Consider the following 19,232-nt stretch of genomic DNA (forward strand, 5'->3'; position numbering starts at 1 on the left):
ATTTTTCTGTTATCCGTTATACTCAAAACCAGTTAAAACCTGTTCCTCAACTGGACAGTTAATCATATAATGCCTCAGAGCAATGATGAAATAACAATGCAATGAGACATTTAGAATATATGTGTATATATATATAAATAATGTCGATAAATAAATTGTATGAAAATAAATGTTTTTAAATTGTAAAGAAAAATATAAAGTAATGTTTATATTAGAAATAAATTATATTTATTGAAATGTAAAAGACGAATTTATTCATATAAAATATGGATACAAATGTGAAAAGAAATTAGAATGCTTTTATTTGCTCTTTTTATAATTTGTCCCTATGTTTCTTTGAATCAAGGGACATCTTTTCCCCCGAGGTTGACCTCCTGCTGCAAAGAATCAAACACTGATAGAACTCAGTAACTTACAACAGGCTGCTGCGTCCACCGAAATAAGAAAAAATATTAAAGCAGAGGAAAAAGAGTACAAAATTGCATGATATTACTAAAGTGTGCTCTGTGCAATTCACAGTGTATGGGAATGTGGTGAATTTTACAGTAAGTGTAAAGTAAGTGAGCAAATGTACTGCAGAGGTGACGCGTTTTGAAAATCCACAGTACAGGATTGACTCAAACTGCCATGAAATTTGTGAGGTTTGTGTTGTTGTAGATGGAGAAAACGTTTCCCTTATGATGGCCCCGTTCTGAGCCCACCCATCTGGAAAGCAACAATCACAAATCATTAGAGAGGGCATTTTCCAAACTCAGAGATGTATACTACAGGTAAGACATAAGTAAGTGTCTCACATGAGCCCACTTTAAAGACAAAATAATAAAGCATCTCTTTAATAAAACAAAATGTCCCATTTGGGAACTTGCATCCCACTTGGACTTGACTTTATTTTGGAAAATCATTACATAGAAAAGTCATTAGTAGCTATATGCAGCACCCACTCTCCCACCCTCTCAATCTGCTTAATCACGTCTTTACATTGTGTGCAGATGCATGACATGAGTCTGAATTCACATCTGTCCCATCCATCCCTGTCATACTGGTGACAGTTCCTGTCCCTACATACAGGGTGGGCAGAATGAAGGAAAGGGGGGTAGAAGTGGATGGTCAAAGGTTTGAATTGCAAATCTGCTGCCTTCTGTTGGCGTCCAAGCCTTAGCAGGCCCTTCCTTGTCTTTATTCATGTGTTAATGAGGAGTGAGAGCAGGGGCGCACAGACGGATCGACCGGGGGCCTGGCGGGTGCGAGGGATGTGTGAGGCGTGGGTGAGGAGGCAGGCGGGAAATTGAGGAAGTCCTCCGACGGCTGAGGCTACAGTGGAACTTTCTAAGATAATGAAGACATGATGAGTGCAGCTGCTGGTTCTTTTGTCCCAGCTGGAATGAGGAGTATCCTCACAAGTGGAAACACCCAAGGCGTGAGCTCAGAGGGAGGCGTGGAGGCACAAGGTGAGCTGTGGGTGGGATATTTATGGCTCCAAGTTTCATGGCTGTGGAGTGAGTTGTCCAGGAGTGATCACACTATTACTGCATGTCATGTCGCATTTACTAAGCTGCACTGAGGTTCACGTGAAGCTGTTATGGATGGTACACCACACTTCTGTTGCGCTCTGATGGATTTGTTTTGCATTTTTTTATTTCAATATTCTGTAAGTCAACCTTATGTGAAACATGTTATAAGGTTTTTCTTAATTTGATTAGTTTAATTCTGTGAAGTACCTTGTTACATCTTCAACCTCTAATACCTCAATTTTGACCCATATTTAATCTATTACAGAACACACTCAAAGCTGCAGATCATTTGGCGCCCTAAGAATGTTCCAACTTAAAATAAATCCTACTCTAATTCCACTAAAACAAAGATTCAGGTTATAACACTCTGTACTTAAAACCCTCTGTGCTTCCCTCAGTATCCACCGAAATCCTGCCTGTAGATGGACGTGTGTGCTGTGCTGCCAGGCACCAGCTATAGAGCAGCCAAGGTCACACATGATCAGATGACAATGACCAACACGATGGATTAGCTATAGAAGGAGTGGGGGGAGAGATTAGGTGGTGAATTGATGAAGGTTGGCTGGCTGGCTGGCAGGCCTGAGAGATCTTGGGTCTGTTTCAAAAAGAAACATAAAGAACTAAAATTAACACGTACCATGATACCAAGCAGGGAGAATCCTCTTAGAGATTACATCCATTACATGTTACGCCTATGGAACTGTATGGCGAGGGGGGACAAAGAGAGGGGGAATTTTTCATTTTCTATTGTTGCAGATTGTGGGGCATCCCATCCTGTTTAAAATTGGCCTTTTGTCTTCTGATTTTCTTTGTAATTTCCTCACGTTTTCTTCCTGCTGGCTTTGTTTTTAAATAATTCTTTTTTTTTTTCCTGTTTGTTTGGGGTTTTTTTGGTCTGGAGTATGGTCACCCCTTCTCCCAGCCAGTATAACAGAACGTACGTCTGTCTCCATGAGGAGAGTAAGCAGCACCAGCAGTATTCCTGCAACATCTGTGCTATAGCACACATACTCATGCTGACAAAAGAACACATTTATTCACGAATGCACATATACATAGTTGCGGACTCACATGCACAGACACACTCATACGCACACGCTCCATCTGTCTTTTCTCCCTCCCACTGCCATCACCACGGGTCTATCTGCAAAACAATGTGTGATGCTTCACACAACACACGTACCCAGTGCACATTATATGGTTCATTCTCCTATAAATAAAGACACGTACTTTTTTTTTTAATGTATAATGACAATTTGAATCACATATTTGAGTAGCTAAAGTGCCCAGAATTTTGCACAATCCAAGAAATTACCAAAAAACAAACAAAAAAAGTTTTTAATGAGCAACTTAGGCTCAGTGTAATCCAGTGATACCAAAAATTCAAACTGGACCGGGAATGAGGATGTGGATGACTTTAGTTGAATGGATGAAGGTTAAATTTGTAATCTATGTTCAAGAGGTGACAGTTTTCATTTGATGGAGAAATGGTACCCCCTGCTGGCCAAAAAGGTACATTGCAAGAGAGTGGCATTTTCAGTTTTTTACTGTTTTTTTAAAATAAAAAAAATATGTAATAAAATAGACCTTTTACAGTTCTTAAAAATATAGTTGCTTATTATCTTTAGGTGTGGAAATATGAAGATATCATCATCTTTGTCCTTTTCTTTTGCAGGCAAAATATTTTTGGCAAAACGTCACCTGCTGAGCTTAATTTCACAGTGTAAGAAGTGTTGAGATAATTTATTTTCATGAAACATAACATGAAAAAACACTGATGTAAATACTCCATGTAAATACTCCAATAAAGTTATAGTCCTACATTCAACATTTCACACCCATCACTATTTAAACATATGATATACTTCAATTGCCAAAATAGATGTAGTCCTTAAAGACCCATTTTCTGAAAAGCTGTGGGAAAAGATCCTGTTACTGGTCCGCTGTTGCTTAAAGAAAACTTCCCATAACCTGCAGCAAGAAAGAATATGGTGCTGTACCAGAATTATGAAATCTAAGCTTCATTTAAAAAGATAAGTAAAATAAATAATTACATTTCAGTAAACTAATAAAAAGACTTTAAACTGAAATATGTTTATGTTGCCTTTTTGATTGTGTTCAATAATAACTCCTCTTTTTTAAGCTAATAACCGAGGAGATTGTAAATTACTTTCCAGTTAAAAGTGCTGATGGGCAGTCAGTCCTTTCTAATACAGCATCACACACAGTGTACACTATGCCGACAGAACTGAGGGTCAAGTGTAAGACTTTCCTATAGTGGAGTAAGAGATGTAGCAGAGGATAGCAAAAAGAAAAAACACAACTCCAATTCCACTAATATGCAAATGTCATAAATAGATATTTTTCACAACATTAAACATATGAAATGTTAAAAGTGAAACATTTTACTATTTTAGGAAAGATATTAGCTCATCTTGAATTTGATGAAAGAAAGCAATCTCAAAAAAGTTGGGAAGTGGTGTTTACTGCTGTTTAGCATCCCCTCCTCTTTTAACTACAGTCTGTAAATGTCTGGGAACTGAGGAGACCAGTTGCTTGAGGAATGTCGTCCCATTCCAGTCTTACATAGGATTCTAGCTGCTCGACAGTGCTGGCCCTTCTTTGGCATATTTTTAAGTTTCATGATGCGCCAAATGTTTTCAGTTGCTGAAAGGTCTGGAGTGCCGGCAGGTCAGTCCAGCCCCTGAACTCATCTATTACAAAGCCATGGTGTTAGAATAAATGGACTTCACCAAACAAAAACACCCGTGCGAGTGGATATGGTTCTCTAAAACATCCTTTCTGGATGTTCAAGCTGTCAGTGCCTTGAACACTAATGCACCCGCATACCAACAGAGCTCAAAGCTTTTGAACTAACTTCTAAATTCAAGCTTGATGGTCCCATCAAGGGGGCCCCTGAACATCACAGATAATTCATTACATAAATTCATTACTGAATTTCTGCTTCGTCTCACCCTTCTTGAGATGTGTTGCTGCCAAAAATAATTTCTAGGCGAGCGGATATTGTTTTCGTGAAATAATTAAATGTCTCATCTTCATGTTTTTTTTTATGTTCCACTGCGAGTAAGAAAACAAAAAGTTTAAAAAAAAGTGTCATTCTGGCTTTATATGCATCCAAATTTTTTAATCTATGTTGGCGCTGAAAAGGGGAATCAATCTGGATGCACATGGACCCAGCATGCAACACTTATAATTTATTTTAAACAATTGATTTGTTCCTTCCTTCTTATATAAAAGTGTTTGTGCAGCAAAACCCCCTTAAACCAGACATGTAACTTCATGACACGTCCCTAATTACACTGCCCCCCCCCATTACTAAAACCCCTGAACTTGAGACACAGCCCCTGTAGGCGGAGCTGTGATACATTTTGGGAAGATGTGTGACATACAAATGTGTTGAGTTTGAATCCCCTGCTTCCCATAAAGCAGTTTTCAGCAGATAGGCACATGCAGTTTATGTGTACGACTGCCTCATTCTAAACTACTGTGAACTGCCAACTGTCACAGCACAACTTTTGTAATTTGGTGGGTTTTACTTACATTGTGAAAGTTTCAATGCAAGCTGTTCCTTTCAGGCTGAAATATGATTACAATTATTATTATTTCTTTTTTTAATTAAGAAATAAAATTTAATAACCCTAAGACTGCACTTACTTGCAATTACACTTAAATGTAACAAGATGTTACACAACAGCAGCAAAACTGCAATGTTTTTTTTTTCATTCTGAGCAAAGAATCGCACTCCTCAACACAAGCAATCGTTTTATTGGAAAAAACTGAATTACTATGTACAGTTAGTAAAAAAAACAACAAACATGAGATCAGTCCTGAATCACTTCTAGACTTTTTGCTTACATTTTACATCATTATCATCGGTCAAACCTAAACCAGCAGGCATCCTCTTGGTCTAAAAAAAACCGAAACAAAACAACACAACAGATGTGTCATTTCTGTGCATGTGTGTGTGCACACTGTACATTTTCATTTCAGTGTTTTTCCTGACTTAAGTGCAGCTCCTGTTGCACTCCAACCTTAATCCTCATCTGTACAGTGGGTGCAAGGATAGAAAACCAGCAATTTAAACACAATTCTACATCAACTGAGGGAGCTTCAGTAGGCGTTTCCGGGGTATAAGGAATTATCTTCAGGAATATTTCTGTCCGACATCTGAAATGACTTTCATCCATTCATCTGGATGAGAATGGTTGACGATTTCTCTAAATACTATGAAAGAGATCCTGCCTTCTTGGGTCTCTCAGCCATTGGCTGAAATGATTGCATAGCTCTGAGAGTTGGCTCCAGTCCTCTCAGACCCATATACTGTCAATAGAGCACTAATATAACACTGGACAGTCAACCAAAATGTAAAATAATAAAACTATTCCAGTCATTTTAGCTTCATTGGTGAAATAAAAAAAAAAGAAAGAAAATCACGACATACATTCGGAGGACTTTTTGTGGCCCAGCTGTCAAGTACACATGCTTGGTTTAACCTCAGTTTTCAAACTGAAAAACAACAAGATGAACTGAAGAAAAACAAACAAATGAAAAAAAAAGAAAGATGACAGGCTTCAACTACAGCCAGATGTCACTAAAGATTTTCCACAGACAAATTCTCACCATTGACACAAATGTACCTAAATTGTTATTATTAAAGCAACATTTTACTTGGTATAACTTTTACAGATGCATGCATCAACCGTGTTTTTTTTTTTATTTCAGCAAGTCTGCAAACTGAAGCACGAGTCATACCCAAGAAATGTTCACATACCCTGTGGACAGGACACACAATATCAAATGTATTACAGCCAAAACGAAAAGAGGTTGCTTAGTCGTCGGAACGAGGCCCTCGCATCCAAGTAGCTGAATTACATCTGCAAATGTTTCGTTTCAGATACATTTATTAATGCATGCCTGATACATTTTAAATGAGAGTCAATGGGACTGCTTGATACATAGTTAATGAGATTTTTTCTTTCCCGATTCTCAGGATTCATGAAGAAATGTCCACAGAGTTTTCATGTGTTGATGAGAACAAATAGAGAGGACCAGAAAAAATAAGAAAAAAAGCAAAAGCAAAACAGATGTACCAAAATGGAGAACACGCTTACAGACACACACACACACAGACTTAACATCTACATTTGAACTATGTAACCTATTGTGGTCATTTCGACTACAGTGTGTGACAGCAGTTGAGTGTCTGTGTTATACTGGAGCAAAGCCAAATAATGCAGCTCTTTTTGGCCCTCGAGGCACGCCGTACAAATGTTACTTTTTGTAATAGAAGAGCTGGTCACCCCATTCTCCTGTCCTCTTTACCACTTGCCCTTCTGCTCTCCCTTGTGTTCAAATATGCTAGCGCTGAGTAAATCCACAAGTGGAACAGAATGAACGGCTTTATTTGAGTGCAACACGTGTTTCTAAGTGAGACTCCATTCTGTATTCCTCGTGCTCATTTAGCTGCCTCCTCATTCATTTCCCCTTCTCCCAGTGTCCAGACTGAACTCTCCAACATCATCATCATTTGCGACCATACCACTGTGTGGTAAGAGCAAACAGGAGTGATTCGATGTAGGTGTCAGAGTGGACGCTATAGCTCACTGTGGCGCACAGGAGGCTCTAGTTTGTGTGACAGGGCCGTGAGGACCTTGTCGAACTTCTCATAACGCTCCATTTGGCTGCCCTCAGAGCCGCGGCTGCCCCACAGGAGACGCATCTGAAACTCCGTCTGGAAGATCTCGTGTATCTCTGCTCGTTCCTGAAATCCTGAAGAAGGGAGACGAAGAGCTTTTATCATACAGGTGACATTGTAATTCTGATTATAGAGAAATGGAGCTAAACGTAGAACATTATAATTGGAAATTAGGATTAGTTTACAAAAGTGGACTGCTTCAGCATAGCCAGTTGTATTAAAAAAGCCTTAAGTTGTGTTTAAGTAAGGTACTTATACTTCTTAACAGGCAATACTGGAAGAGACCCACAGATGAGAAGTCGCTTACTAAGTGACTGATGCCTGTGAAATGGCAATGTCTGAACATGCTAATCTGATCTGATAACTCTCACAGCAGTAAGTCTACAGGGCAATCCAAAAGTTTCAGAGAGGTAGGTCACTTAGGTCAAACACCTTGACCTAAGTTACCTACAGATGGATTTTAAACAAGAATCTTTAATTCAACCAAGTCTAACTGCATGAAAATAAGCACATCCACGAGGGGTTATAGAACTGTTGATAAAAGGAGCCAACTGAGGTGAGAATAATCAATAGCCGGTTACAACCAAAAACAGAGATGTGAACAAAAAACTATTGACAGGCTGGTCAATAAAGCAGTAATGGCCTCAGACTGAGAATCATTGGCAAAGTATTAATGATCAATACAGTTAACATAGTAACCACACACAAAAGATCAATAAATCAAATCGGGGGTGTTGTGACACTGATACTGAACGCACATTATTTACAGCATGATACAAACAGCACGAGATGTTCCACAATGCTGAATACACAACAAGAAAAAGACATTCTTTCTTCATTTCTGGATATTGGTGTTGATGAAATAATTAAAAGGTTGACAAGCAACAAGGGTGCTGGATAAAGAGTGAAAGTGGAAATACAGAAGTGATATGTAAAAACAGTATATGCAGCTCACACTTATTGCCTTACCCTGCAATTTGGTTTCTGCATTGGTTCTGTAGATTTCCCCGTGATGCGCGATGGTACGAGCTGCCTCTAGGTGGTACATGACTACATCCACTCCCACCTCTGCGCTCTCCCAGGGCTCAAGCGCCTCCCCGAGAGCCACGCCGCGTTCCAATAAAGACAGGACGGGAAGTATGTGGGGGAAGGAGGTGTTGGACAGGACGCTGGATTCTGGAAGAAAAGGAGAAGTCAGAGTTCAGCTATGACAAAATACATGCATACATCTTTTTCTATGAAACACAAAACTACTACTAGAGCCTCACCTTTGCCATCGTTCATATTTTTCATGAATGGTTTGAGTTTCTTCTCATATAGGATAGCACCCTCCGTATGTCTCTGGCGTAAAGTTATCCATGTCTGCTCCAGGCGGGAAATCTGAAACAAGGGAAAATGAACATTTTAAAACACATTTGACACCAGGCTTTGATGGAAACCTTTATAGCCGTCTTTAAGTCTCTGACCTGTGGCAGCTCCAGGGCTCTCATCACTGCTGCAAAACCAAACATGTTTCCCAGGTTGCTTTTCAACTCCGCTGCTAATTGGATGGTCTTATGGAGCAGAGCTGCCCTCTCCTCTGTGCTTCCTGTGCAGCCGAGGAGGTCTACAGCCATCATGATAGACATTGTGTAAAACCTGAGATAAAAAGGTGGTACCATTACTCTGTTGAATCATTTCACAGAAGGTTGATGAAGAGACATAATGAACAGCTGTACTGCACAACTTCCAAAAAGATAGCTTTCTTTTCAGACTTAATACTCTGCACCAACTACACCAAGTCAAACTCATTGGAAGTGCAAACCAACTTGGCAATAAACTTGATTCTGAGATATATTTGGAAATATCTATTGGAAAATAAAGGAGGTGGAGCAGAGGATGAGAACACAGGGATGAGTAACGTAATAGAAGAAAGAGCAGAGATGATCAATGCTGGAGTTAATAAGAGTTACTGAGTAAGGCAAGAGAGCAAGACAAGAAAGAAAAAGAAAATGCATTTGTACCTCTCCAGCAGGTCAAGTCTCAGCTGGTGTCCATGTGGTAGTGTCAGTAACTCTAGTCCTGAGGACACTCCCATCATCCTTTGCATTTCTGAGGTAATGCCTAATATTCTGGCAACCTGCCAAAGAGTAAAGACAAAAAATGATCAGTCGTACGTTTAGGTAACTGTTACGCTTGCCCACAGGTATGCCTATTGCTGCGGAAAAGTCTCTGTTAACACGTGTAATGATGCACCTTAGCATGTAAGAATGACTGAGTATGTGTGTGTGATTAATACTGACTTGCATAAATGTGTTTTTGTGTACCTTGCAGTCCACCATGGTGATGTGTTTAGCTGCGGTCCTTGCATCCACCTCAGCCAGCAGCTCTTTGACCCTCTTTAACACAGTCATCTCCAAAGGCTTATTCTCAGCAGGAAGAAGACGGGAGTCGTACCTGAATGTAGAACAATTCCACAGCATCAGGAAATGCTGAACAACAGGATGTGAGCCACTGGGACTACCATGAAAGTGACTCGCAGAGGAAAGTTGGTTACAAAGTTCTGGGATCTGTGACTCATCCAGTTGTTTGGATCATGTTACTAAAGATCAAACTCTGAAAGGATTGCTCCAGGACTTTTACAAAACTTTCCAGAAGACACTTCTGTATTTCCTTAGTGGATGTTGTCGAAATTTAACCTGAACACTTGGGTAAAGGTTTCCAACCAGGATAGATTATTCACATGTCTCTTAGCAGTTTACCAGCAGGCTGTCATATGCCTTTAATGAAGAATTGGGTTCCTGGTTACCTGTTTGACCAAAGCCATTCATCTGATTACTTCATTTGGCTGCTCAGCAACCAACTACTAGCATTATTTCCCAGATCTGAATTGACATGATATGAACATGGCCTAGTTTTTAACTCTGAAATTACCTCTGAAATAGTTTAAAGTTTAAATTTAGTGTGTATTTTCTTAATCATCTTCTGTGAATTGGGTACAGGTGGACTCCAGTCGAGGCATTGCATGGTCTTCTGACAGGATACACCAGTCCTTAGTTGCTAGTGTCATAACAATGAGCCTAAATTAATATGTTAGTGAGTTATTTCAGTCTCTTAATTTTAAAGCTGATAAGATGGAAAATAGATCAAATTTATTCTTAGCTGTTCTGTAACATAACAAAATGCAGAAAACTGGAAAGCGTCAGAGCATTTTCTGTATCATCAGCATCACCCCCATTAAATGCAGTGCAAACTCATAAGTAAAATGTTTGTAGCATTTCCTGCCTTAACTTTCTTCTTCTTCTCCCAGAGGTCTCCACAAGGATTTAGCAATAATCCTCCTACACCAGAATTCCAGTGGGTCGCATAAAATGTACAAAGGTGCTGCCTCCAACAATGTGAATCCAACCATTTTCCCTTCACAAGCTGTTTCCTCCCATGGCTGAAATCCCAGTAAAATACAATATCCCTCATGTCAGACAGCACAAAGACTGCCCTCCTGACAAAACCGCCTCACTGCCATATATATCTTCCCTCTATGACAGAATGTCAGTTGGTGTGTTGACCTTTGGGGGGAAAAAAATCCCTTATTGAGGAGAAAACTGTTCCAGGTGTTGGGGAAAATATAAGACTGAAGCTGCAGTTTGGTTTGGTTTGCCTCACAACTTCCTTCTTTTGTGTGATCCCAAAATATCCTGCTTTTTTCACACTTTCCTCCTTCCTAAAAACAGACTTTGGGTAAACTTTAAGACTTTATAATTCTTGTAACACCTGTATTAATTAGAATGATATAGAATATAAATAAAACAGAAAATAAAATTAGTAAAAATGATCAAATGGCAGACTTATTGGTCCTAAATTCAATAGTAAGCTCCTTGGTGTTCCCTGCACACACAAATCTGATTTAGTTTAAAAGCTATCTTGTGTATTGTTCAGTAATCAAAGAAAGAGCATTTTTTCAGGGTTTACTCCTCTTTTTATGGACACTAAAACACTGCACTAAAACAACCACAATGTGGTCCAGTCTGTAATCCATATTTTATTGATTTCTTTTCCTAATTTAAGCTGTGCCTTGCATAATGTACTCCCAAGTTATTCTACAACTGAGGCTATAGTAAGAATCCTTTGTGAAGACCACGACTGGAAGCCCGTTTGTCTCGTACCTGGATGGCCTGAACGTGGAAGCCGTCTCCACCTGAGGGATGCTGAACATGCCCTCTCCTTCCTTTCTTGCTTCCTCCCCCTTCCCTTCCTCCACTCGCAACCGCTCTACATAGCTCTTAGAAGGAGGTTTAGGTGGCCCGGAGGGACAGGGTCTGAGGTCACAGTAGCTCCCTGCTGTCTCTGAGGAATGCGATTGATAGCTTGAATGATGAGCAGGTGAGGAGTGTGCAGAGTGAGAGGTATGAGGAGGGTATTCTGGAGGGCTGTTATTGGCTGAGGGGCTGAGTTGAGGGTCGCTGGAGCGGCGCATCGCAGGGGAGGGAGGAACGACGGCAAGGACCCGCCCGCCTGAGTGGGCTCTCTGCCTGGTGACTGAAAGAGGAGACAGAGCAGCCTTAAACTCTCTGCAGACAGTGTCTGTGAATATTCAAATGTTTTATTTATGTGTCTGAGTCTGCGTGTTTCTGGCACTTACTGGCACTATATGCAGGAGACAGCGGGGTTTCCCCAACAGGCGACAAGGGGCAGCGATACTCCTGAATCTGATCCATGCTCATCGCACAATTCCGCATTGCATCTTTATGGTGGTGGATTGTCGATGGGCTGCAAGCATAGCATTTTCAGGATGTTAAAAATCTTTGGTTGGCTGGGTACTGAAGGAAACCTCAGTTTCACATGGCCACGAATGGTGTTACTAAGGGTGTGAATGTTTATTCTTTTGGGTGACAGAAGAGGGAGACATTTTAGTTGGTGTCACTCATGACAAATAGGTCTTATGTTTGTCATTTCTCAACTACAAGAACGATCAAGTTTGGGAATTTGAAGCAGGAGCAGAAATCTGTAATCGTGAGGAAAAACACTTGAGATTGCTAATCACTTTATCCATTAACACTTGGAACTATTTTCAACATCTGTGCTTGCAAATTTTTTCCATAAAGCTCTTTAACGTGAGCCCAGAATTTATTTCCGCAGTACACAACAGATTTGTCTGCTCCTCTTTTGTAGATTCGTTCAGGTTTCAAACAGTCTTGTACATTTGAAACTTGAGTGATCCAGTGCAGGAGTGAAAAGGTCTGTGGGTCTGATGCTTATTACGAGGGGAGGTGCTAAAGGAGTATGTGAAGTGAGGGTACTGTAGGATTGTGGGAGATAAGTGCACCACCTCAGTGCACAAGAACAACACTAGTGTCACACGCACACACACAAACACAACCTGCATTTGGGCACAGGTTCCGGCTCTGGTTCTGGCGATGCCACTGGTGTCTCAACTGGACTGGGACTGTCTGAGTCACTAATCATGTATATAACATAAAGCATCAATGAAACAATGGCAAATTTGCTGCGAGACTCCAAGAAAGAACTGTTAGAATTTTACTATTGTCTGCTCGTCTCTCGTGTTGAAGAGAAGTGCTGCGTCTTCATTCAAAAAGGCACACTCCTTCGCTCACCTGTGAGATATCATCTTTTCGGTTGTCAGTCCATCAGTCATGGTGACGCTCCTTCTCTTGATGTACGCTCCCCTCTGACTGGAAGGCGAGTAGGCAGAGCCTTGCTTGCTGTTGGAGAGGGCGAAAGTCGCCTCCAGGTACCGCAGGGGGAGCGTCCTGCTGACCGGACAGTAGATGAGAGCAGCGCTGGACTGGGAGATCGGTTTGCGTTGGCCCACATAAAAGCGAACAAGCTCCTGGACTGAGTCAAAACCATCAGACTCCAGCATGTACTGCACCTGCAGATGAAGATGGAACAGAACTTCCTTTTACACACACAACCTCATAAACATTCAAAAAGAAACAGGGATCAAGGATGTTTGCCTGTATATTAAGACCAGTATGACCTATCATCAGAAAAATTATAATATTGCTTCCATATCTGTTTCAGCCCTCTGCCCAATCCTAACATATCTTTCAATATTTTACAGATATAACATTTCAGCTTCAGATTTGCTTAATGGTACATGTAGGTCTATTGTCTTATGGTACAGTGTTTGTTTACCCAGAATATCCTCTGTCTGTGAACCTAGAAGAAGCGTGTGTATAAACTCTTGCAGTCCATTCTATACAATATGTAAAATTTGATCACGGATACTTGTTTTGATTGATGCTCTGCTCGATTTTAAACTTGAAAGTGCTGACGCTTTCATTATGCAACTTATTTCCTCTTCCGCGATCACTACAGTACTGTAAGTATTGTGTGTGGGGCTATATTTTCATTGCACAGTCCATTAATTTCTCCATTTGCATCACAAACTTGCCCAAAACCCATAAAAGGCCGATTTGCTGTCCTACCAGAAGTCTTTCAAAATGCCCTTAGCATGTACAGCGCTCTCGTGTCTATGCTCTTTTAAAACAGACAGAGGATATAGAGGACGGATCAAACACAGGTCTAACTACCAGCTTTAATGATGGCCAGATTCAATTAAAATATCGCCATACTCAATGGAAACTCAATGGAAAAATTACACCGAGATCTAAATGGACCAAAGCATCAATAATGCCATTAGTTACAACCATGCTTTCACTGATGAGCAACTTAAATCCTCCCTTTAATGGCTGATTTGTTTGATTTTCTGACACTCAGAGAAAATAGACTATCAACTGTAGTTAACTACTCTCTGATGTCCATTATGCCAGCAGACTTTAAAGTAAATATAAGATTTAAGTTTAAATCGTATCTAAAAGTACAGATGAGGATTTTGACAGCCAGTAAAAGATGAATATGTACCTTAGTCTCACTGGATTTGACCAGGACTTTACTGATCTTGAAGTGGAGCACCTCGTTATCCCATCGACAGGTCAGAACATAGTCACCCACATTGGTCAGAGAGTCGCGCACAAGGAAATCTCCATTCCGCAAAACCAGAGTCTCTGACACCTTAACAGGAAAAAAAAAAAAAAAGTAGGTAAAGAAGTTAGAAAAGAAGGCAAAACAGTTCAAAGCCTAAAAATGCTCGAAGCAAATTTGGCCCCGCGAGAACCAGCTTGTGTGAACATTTGGTTTCTGACAATTCGGAAGTTGAATAATTTATTTCTGAGAGCTGTGATGATTTCTAACAGCCCTCAGACCGTTTATGTTGCTGAACAAACAACTATCGCCAAACTGTTTCCGCTATGCTTACTTTGGCCAGACAGTGACGGATAAAACGCGTCCAAAACAGATGGATACAATTTAAGAATGACGGAACGACTTCCTTGTGATACATCTTGTGTGTTACGATGAGTTCAGCAGTATTAAGAGAAGGAAACTAACTTTGGATTTATTGACAAAAGAGGCACTTAAAAGCAATGTCCCATTCATGTGCAGTGGGACAACTTTAGAATGTACATCTTACCGATGTGAAACGCTGCAATGGACTTGTTTTTCAGGTCTCCATGTAGTAAAAGAGAAAAAAAAATTTAACTGAGCAAATCTTTGAAAGCTACCTGTGAGGAGACTGCTGTTGAAAGCAGATGGTGCGAAGCTTTAAATTCTTTAGACGAGGCATGAAACATGCAGTTCAGCGCAGCCTGAGGTAAACAGTGTCCCAGACCAGCAGGAGGCAGCATACGCACAGATCAAAGGTGCAAAGCAAATTCCCAGTCTTCTTATCTTTCACAGTGTCAAACATAATTCTGCCGAGGTGAGTAGGTTTATTCTTTTTTTTTATCTGATCCTTGACTGGTCCGGAAAAGTGTATAAAAAAACTAAAAGGAAGGGGAACAAACACCCACGGCACTTAAAAGACGAACAGAAGGGGAAAAAACAACATCAAGGAAAAATCTAATTCAAGTAAGCTAATGCACAGTAACACCCCCCCCCAGAGATTGTGTAAGATAAAGTTTTGTTTCAGTAACCAGAGCGTCTGGGGTTTCCCCAAGTTCAAACTGGGGCAAATCCATGAATAGATGAATATTTTATGTAAATTATAGGAGGAAAGACTCGCAGATGGCTGATTTGAGTCTGTGTTTATGTGTATGTGAAAGAGAAACAGAGGTTGATCAAGAGACAGAGGCTGTGTCTAGGAACAATGTGCATGTACCCTCCACATGTGCATCCAGTCCGTGTGCGAGTGTCCGGGTCTGTTGTTGTGTGTGTCTCTGTGTATCCGTGTCTTTGTCACCAGCTGTGAAACTCAACTGCGCCAATCAGGAACAAGCGCAGCTGTCTGTTTAGCAGAGCTTCGCTCCTGAGCGCTGGAGCAATTTTTCCTGAGCTGTGACAGATGATGGGAGTTATTAATCCCATCATCATCATCTGGCTTTTTAGTTTGGATGGTGAAGTCTATATGATAATAGAACAACAAATAAAATTTGTTTGTTTCTAATTTATTACTGTGCTGCTGGGACTCATTTTCATTCATACATCAGTGGGCTTCCTGCTAACTACATTCCTAAATTGTTTTCATGCTGACTCGTGATAAATTCATTTCTGGTTTTGTCTACGTTTCAAAGCACTGTGTTATCTGAAACAGGCAAATTGGGACTGTGTGGCTGCGGCTAATTACTTTTTTTTCCTCATCTGTGATTATTATTATTCTTTTTTTTTCTTTTTTTTTACAATGAAGAGATTAATTATCAAGCCTAAAAATACCCAGACTGCAAAGTGGAATTTGCATAGTGGCTGGCCTGAATAAATATATATTCTTAGTTAAACTAAATTGAAAGAGAGGCAAACCCTCACGCTTGTGAGGCTGAACCCAGCAAATCTTTAGCAGACCGTTTCCAAACGTCAAATGCAGTGTCTGGCTGACACCAGTGTTGGAAAGTCGCTGAGTGCATCTACAAGTAGTGCGTTTCCAAACAGTTTGAACGTGCTTGTATCTTTGTAGCTTGTATTTTTGTTTTGAGAATTTGTATTTTATGCCACTTTGCACTTCCACTGCACTACATTACATAAGAAGCTTGAGTTAAACAGATTTAAGCAGATTTAACCCAATGTACAAATGTAAAAAAAAGCTGAAACAAAGCTCTGTTTGGTCAGGGGGAAATTTTCAGATGTAAACTATGAACAGCTCCAGTGAAACTTTTTTTGTTTTCCCCTCTGAACTTTGGACCTTGTTCCACTAACTTTCAACATCTGAGTGCAGATACTGAAAACAGATATGTAAATGAGAACTTGTTTCAGATTTATCCGTTGCTCCAGTATATAATACTGCTTCTAAAGAGGTGAAAACAGATGGAATGTGCTGCTCACTGATGCTTCGGTACTAATAATATCTAATAATAAATTAACATTTTGCAACAAATACTAAAGTACTGTAAAGTACACTTTTACATATAATACAGCCATTTTAATTAGCTGTATTTGCACTTTTACTAGAGGAAAGCGTCTGGATATTTTCTCCATCATTTCTGACTAGCACTGTGCATTCTTCTCTGTATGTATTAAGACCATACAGTGGATTTCACAGGGTTCATACCTCTCGGGGTAAGTGTCCATGGTACCAGCCATGGCTCCTGAGGTCAGCAGGACTCAGTTTCAGCTCCTCCTCCAGTTCCTTACGAAGTTTCTCAGGAGGAGACTCCAGCAGATACTTGTCCTTTGAGAACTGTGCCAGCCAAGAGGAGAAAACATGACATCAGTTGGGGCGAATCGGAGCAAAAGACTTATCACATGTAGCTTGTGGAGGGCATTTATATGACAATGGAACATGTAAAAAAGCTAAATCTACACCAAAATACCAGAGAGAACAACATTTATTTACAAAAAGGCAAACATGAATATATCTATAGCTGCATAATATGAAATTTTCCATACAAATGGTAGTTAAATCCCAACAGAGTGATAAGATCACATGGGTGTATGGCACACGGATACATAAAAACACACACCTGTGCTACAGAAGGCAGCACTGCAGGGAAGCATCGCTATGTGCTGCCATGCCCACAAACATGCTCACACCCACTGACACAGCAGAAACAATCAAACAGACCCTGACCGAAGAGGAAGTAATAAACATGGGCAAATTATGGCCAGTTAGGATGGCTTATTACAATACCAAATACACACAAACACAAAAAAATGTATCTAAAACTTTAAAAAACCTTCAAGAAATCTAACATTTCAAAGCTTCATATTTCTCTTTGCGCAATGACAACTTGAACATCTGAGGAAGATACAATATGCACAGAACCCCCCCCCCCTTTATCTGTGCGACTCTGAAATAATGATAACAGCATAAGTTTGGCTCATTAGGTGAATCTTTCTCTGTGAATGGGGCAGTCGTGGCTCAGGAGGTTAAAAAGGTCTTCCACTAATTGGATGGTTGGAGGTTCGATCTGCAAGCCTCTCCAGTCTATGTGTCAGTGGGATGAACCTCAATTACACAGAGCCCCTATGTATAGAAATGCTGTGTGCGTGTGTGTGTTATAGGAAGGTGCTCTATGAAAAGAACAAAGCCAGCATGTGAATGTTAAAGCCTTTATAGAGAGTAAGATTAGAAGAGCATTAAATAAATGTAGTTCACTTACATCTGAGAGGCTAGAGGAAATTATGTATAATAAGTGACACCGTTTGACTTATGTTGCATTTATCCACATTGCATTCACAATTCATTAGGCATTCGACATTTTACATCAACTCCGGAAGGTAATGCTGCATGTGCTCTGCTCAAGTACCATTTGCATGAGAAATTAAGAAAAATGGGAAGTCCCACAGAGGGACCCCGGTGTTGTGTGATGAAATCATAACAACTCCCGACTGTGGAAAGATAGAGTTCAGACAAACGGCTTAACATGATTAAAAAACACAGAGCGCACATAAACAAATACATGCGCACACACACAAACTTCCATACAAATATGCACTGACAGAGCAATGCACACAGGAATAAAGAGTGAAAGGAAAATCTTCTCAGCTCTGCCAATATGAAGAGAGATGAGACAGGAGACCAGAATAAACAGTAAACAGCCTTGTAACCAAGTCTAGCCTCTTTTCCTTCTTATATTCTTACTCATTTCATCTCCAACTTTTTTTTTTTGAGGCGGGTGAATGTTTTTCTTCGACTTTCTCTCACGTCTCGCACACATGCCCTCTTTCCAGTCCCCACAGTCAAAGTTTCAGCAAGATTGTTGTCAGACTTTTCACAGAGAAACAACAAGACAGTGAGTTAGGATGAGAAACTGACTAATGACCTGTATGTAGGCTGTGCTTTCGCATCCCTGCAAGACTGTGCGTATGATACAAGAGCCTAACAGTCGATCTTATCATCTCCAGGCTGGTGCAAGATGAAATTATTAACTTCCTCCACTACTCTACCCTCGTCTCTTCTCCAATCCTCTGGGGAGGATGGAGGAATATCACCATGGAGGCTCACTCTCCCAGATTAGATTTTAGCTTTGTGAATGTGTATGTGAAGGTGAGAAGAGGCCAGTGAAAGAGCAGAGGGGTCAAGTGTGCAGTTATTGCTTTTTCTTGTCTCCGTGGAAACCCAAGAGAGGCCTGCCACTGAACTGATGCTCTGCAATGAACTTGGCTTGAGAGCGCGCGTGTGTGTGTGTGTGTGTGTGTGTGTGTGTGTGTGTGTGTGTATGAAGGGTTATGAGGCAAATTGAAATGTCAGCAGGGTTCTATTTATGATACGGTTCATGAAATAGGCTGACATTAAAGGGGAAACACTGACGGATACCAACAAATAGACAATATAAAGTGATTTGACAAGGTCGGATAAAGACAAAGACGACGTCTACTCTGCTGTGTTCTTATATCTAAAGAAAATAAAAATGATGCATCTCACACAGTTCAGTGGTAGCTGTCAATCTGAATCATCATAATAGTATTTAATACTTTGTTGTTGTTTTTTCACGAGGGCATTCAGTAGGAATTGAGTGTGCTGCAGATGCACCTTCCTCTTAAAAAGTGAGGATGCAGAGAGGACGAAGAGAGGC

At 40.4% G+C, this 19,232-nt stretch overlaps 1 protein-coding gene across 3 annotated transcripts in view; it reads right to left on the bottom strand.

Moving 5' to 3' along the window:
* Window positions 1-5,279: 5,279 nt before the first annotated feature.
* The window catches only part of sh2d3ca (SH2 domain containing 3Ca), a 50,111-nt gene continuing 36,158 nt past the window's right edge, over window positions 5,280-19,232 (bottom strand). For all 3 annotated transcript variants that reach the window (XM_072372000.1, XM_072371998.1, XM_072372001.1), the window contains 11 exons: window positions 16,766-16,894; window positions 14,092-14,241; window positions 12,819-13,096; window positions 11,846-11,973; window positions 11,370-11,742; window positions 9,534-9,663; window positions 9,231-9,346; window positions 8,694-8,865; window positions 8,496-8,607; window positions 8,197-8,403; window positions 5,280-7,301 (listed from right to left, as the gene is read on the bottom strand). In XM_072372000.1, coding sequence (XP_072228101.1) covers window positions 7,126-7,301; window positions 8,197-8,403; window positions 8,496-8,607; window positions 8,694-8,865; window positions 9,231-9,346; window positions 9,534-9,663; window positions 11,370-11,742; window positions 11,846-11,973; window positions 12,819-13,096; window positions 14,092-14,241; window positions 16,766-16,894 — 1,971 coding nt within the window. In that variant the 3' untranslated portion in view covers window positions 5,280-7,125. The remainder of the gene's footprint in view (window positions 7,302-8,196; window positions 8,404-8,495; window positions 8,608-8,693; window positions 8,866-9,230; window positions 9,347-9,533; window positions 9,664-11,369; window positions 11,743-11,845; window positions 11,974-12,818; window positions 13,097-14,091; window positions 14,242-16,765; window positions 16,895-19,232) is intronic.

This window comes from Leuresthes tenuis, unplaced genomic scaffold (assembly GCF_036924035.1).
Source record: "Leuresthes tenuis unplaced genomic scaffold, fLeuTen1.0.hap1 SCAF_19, whole genome shotgun sequence".
Classification (NCBI taxonomy): Eukaryota; Metazoa; Chordata; class Actinopteri; order Atheriniformes; family Atherinopsidae; genus Leuresthes; species Leuresthes tenuis.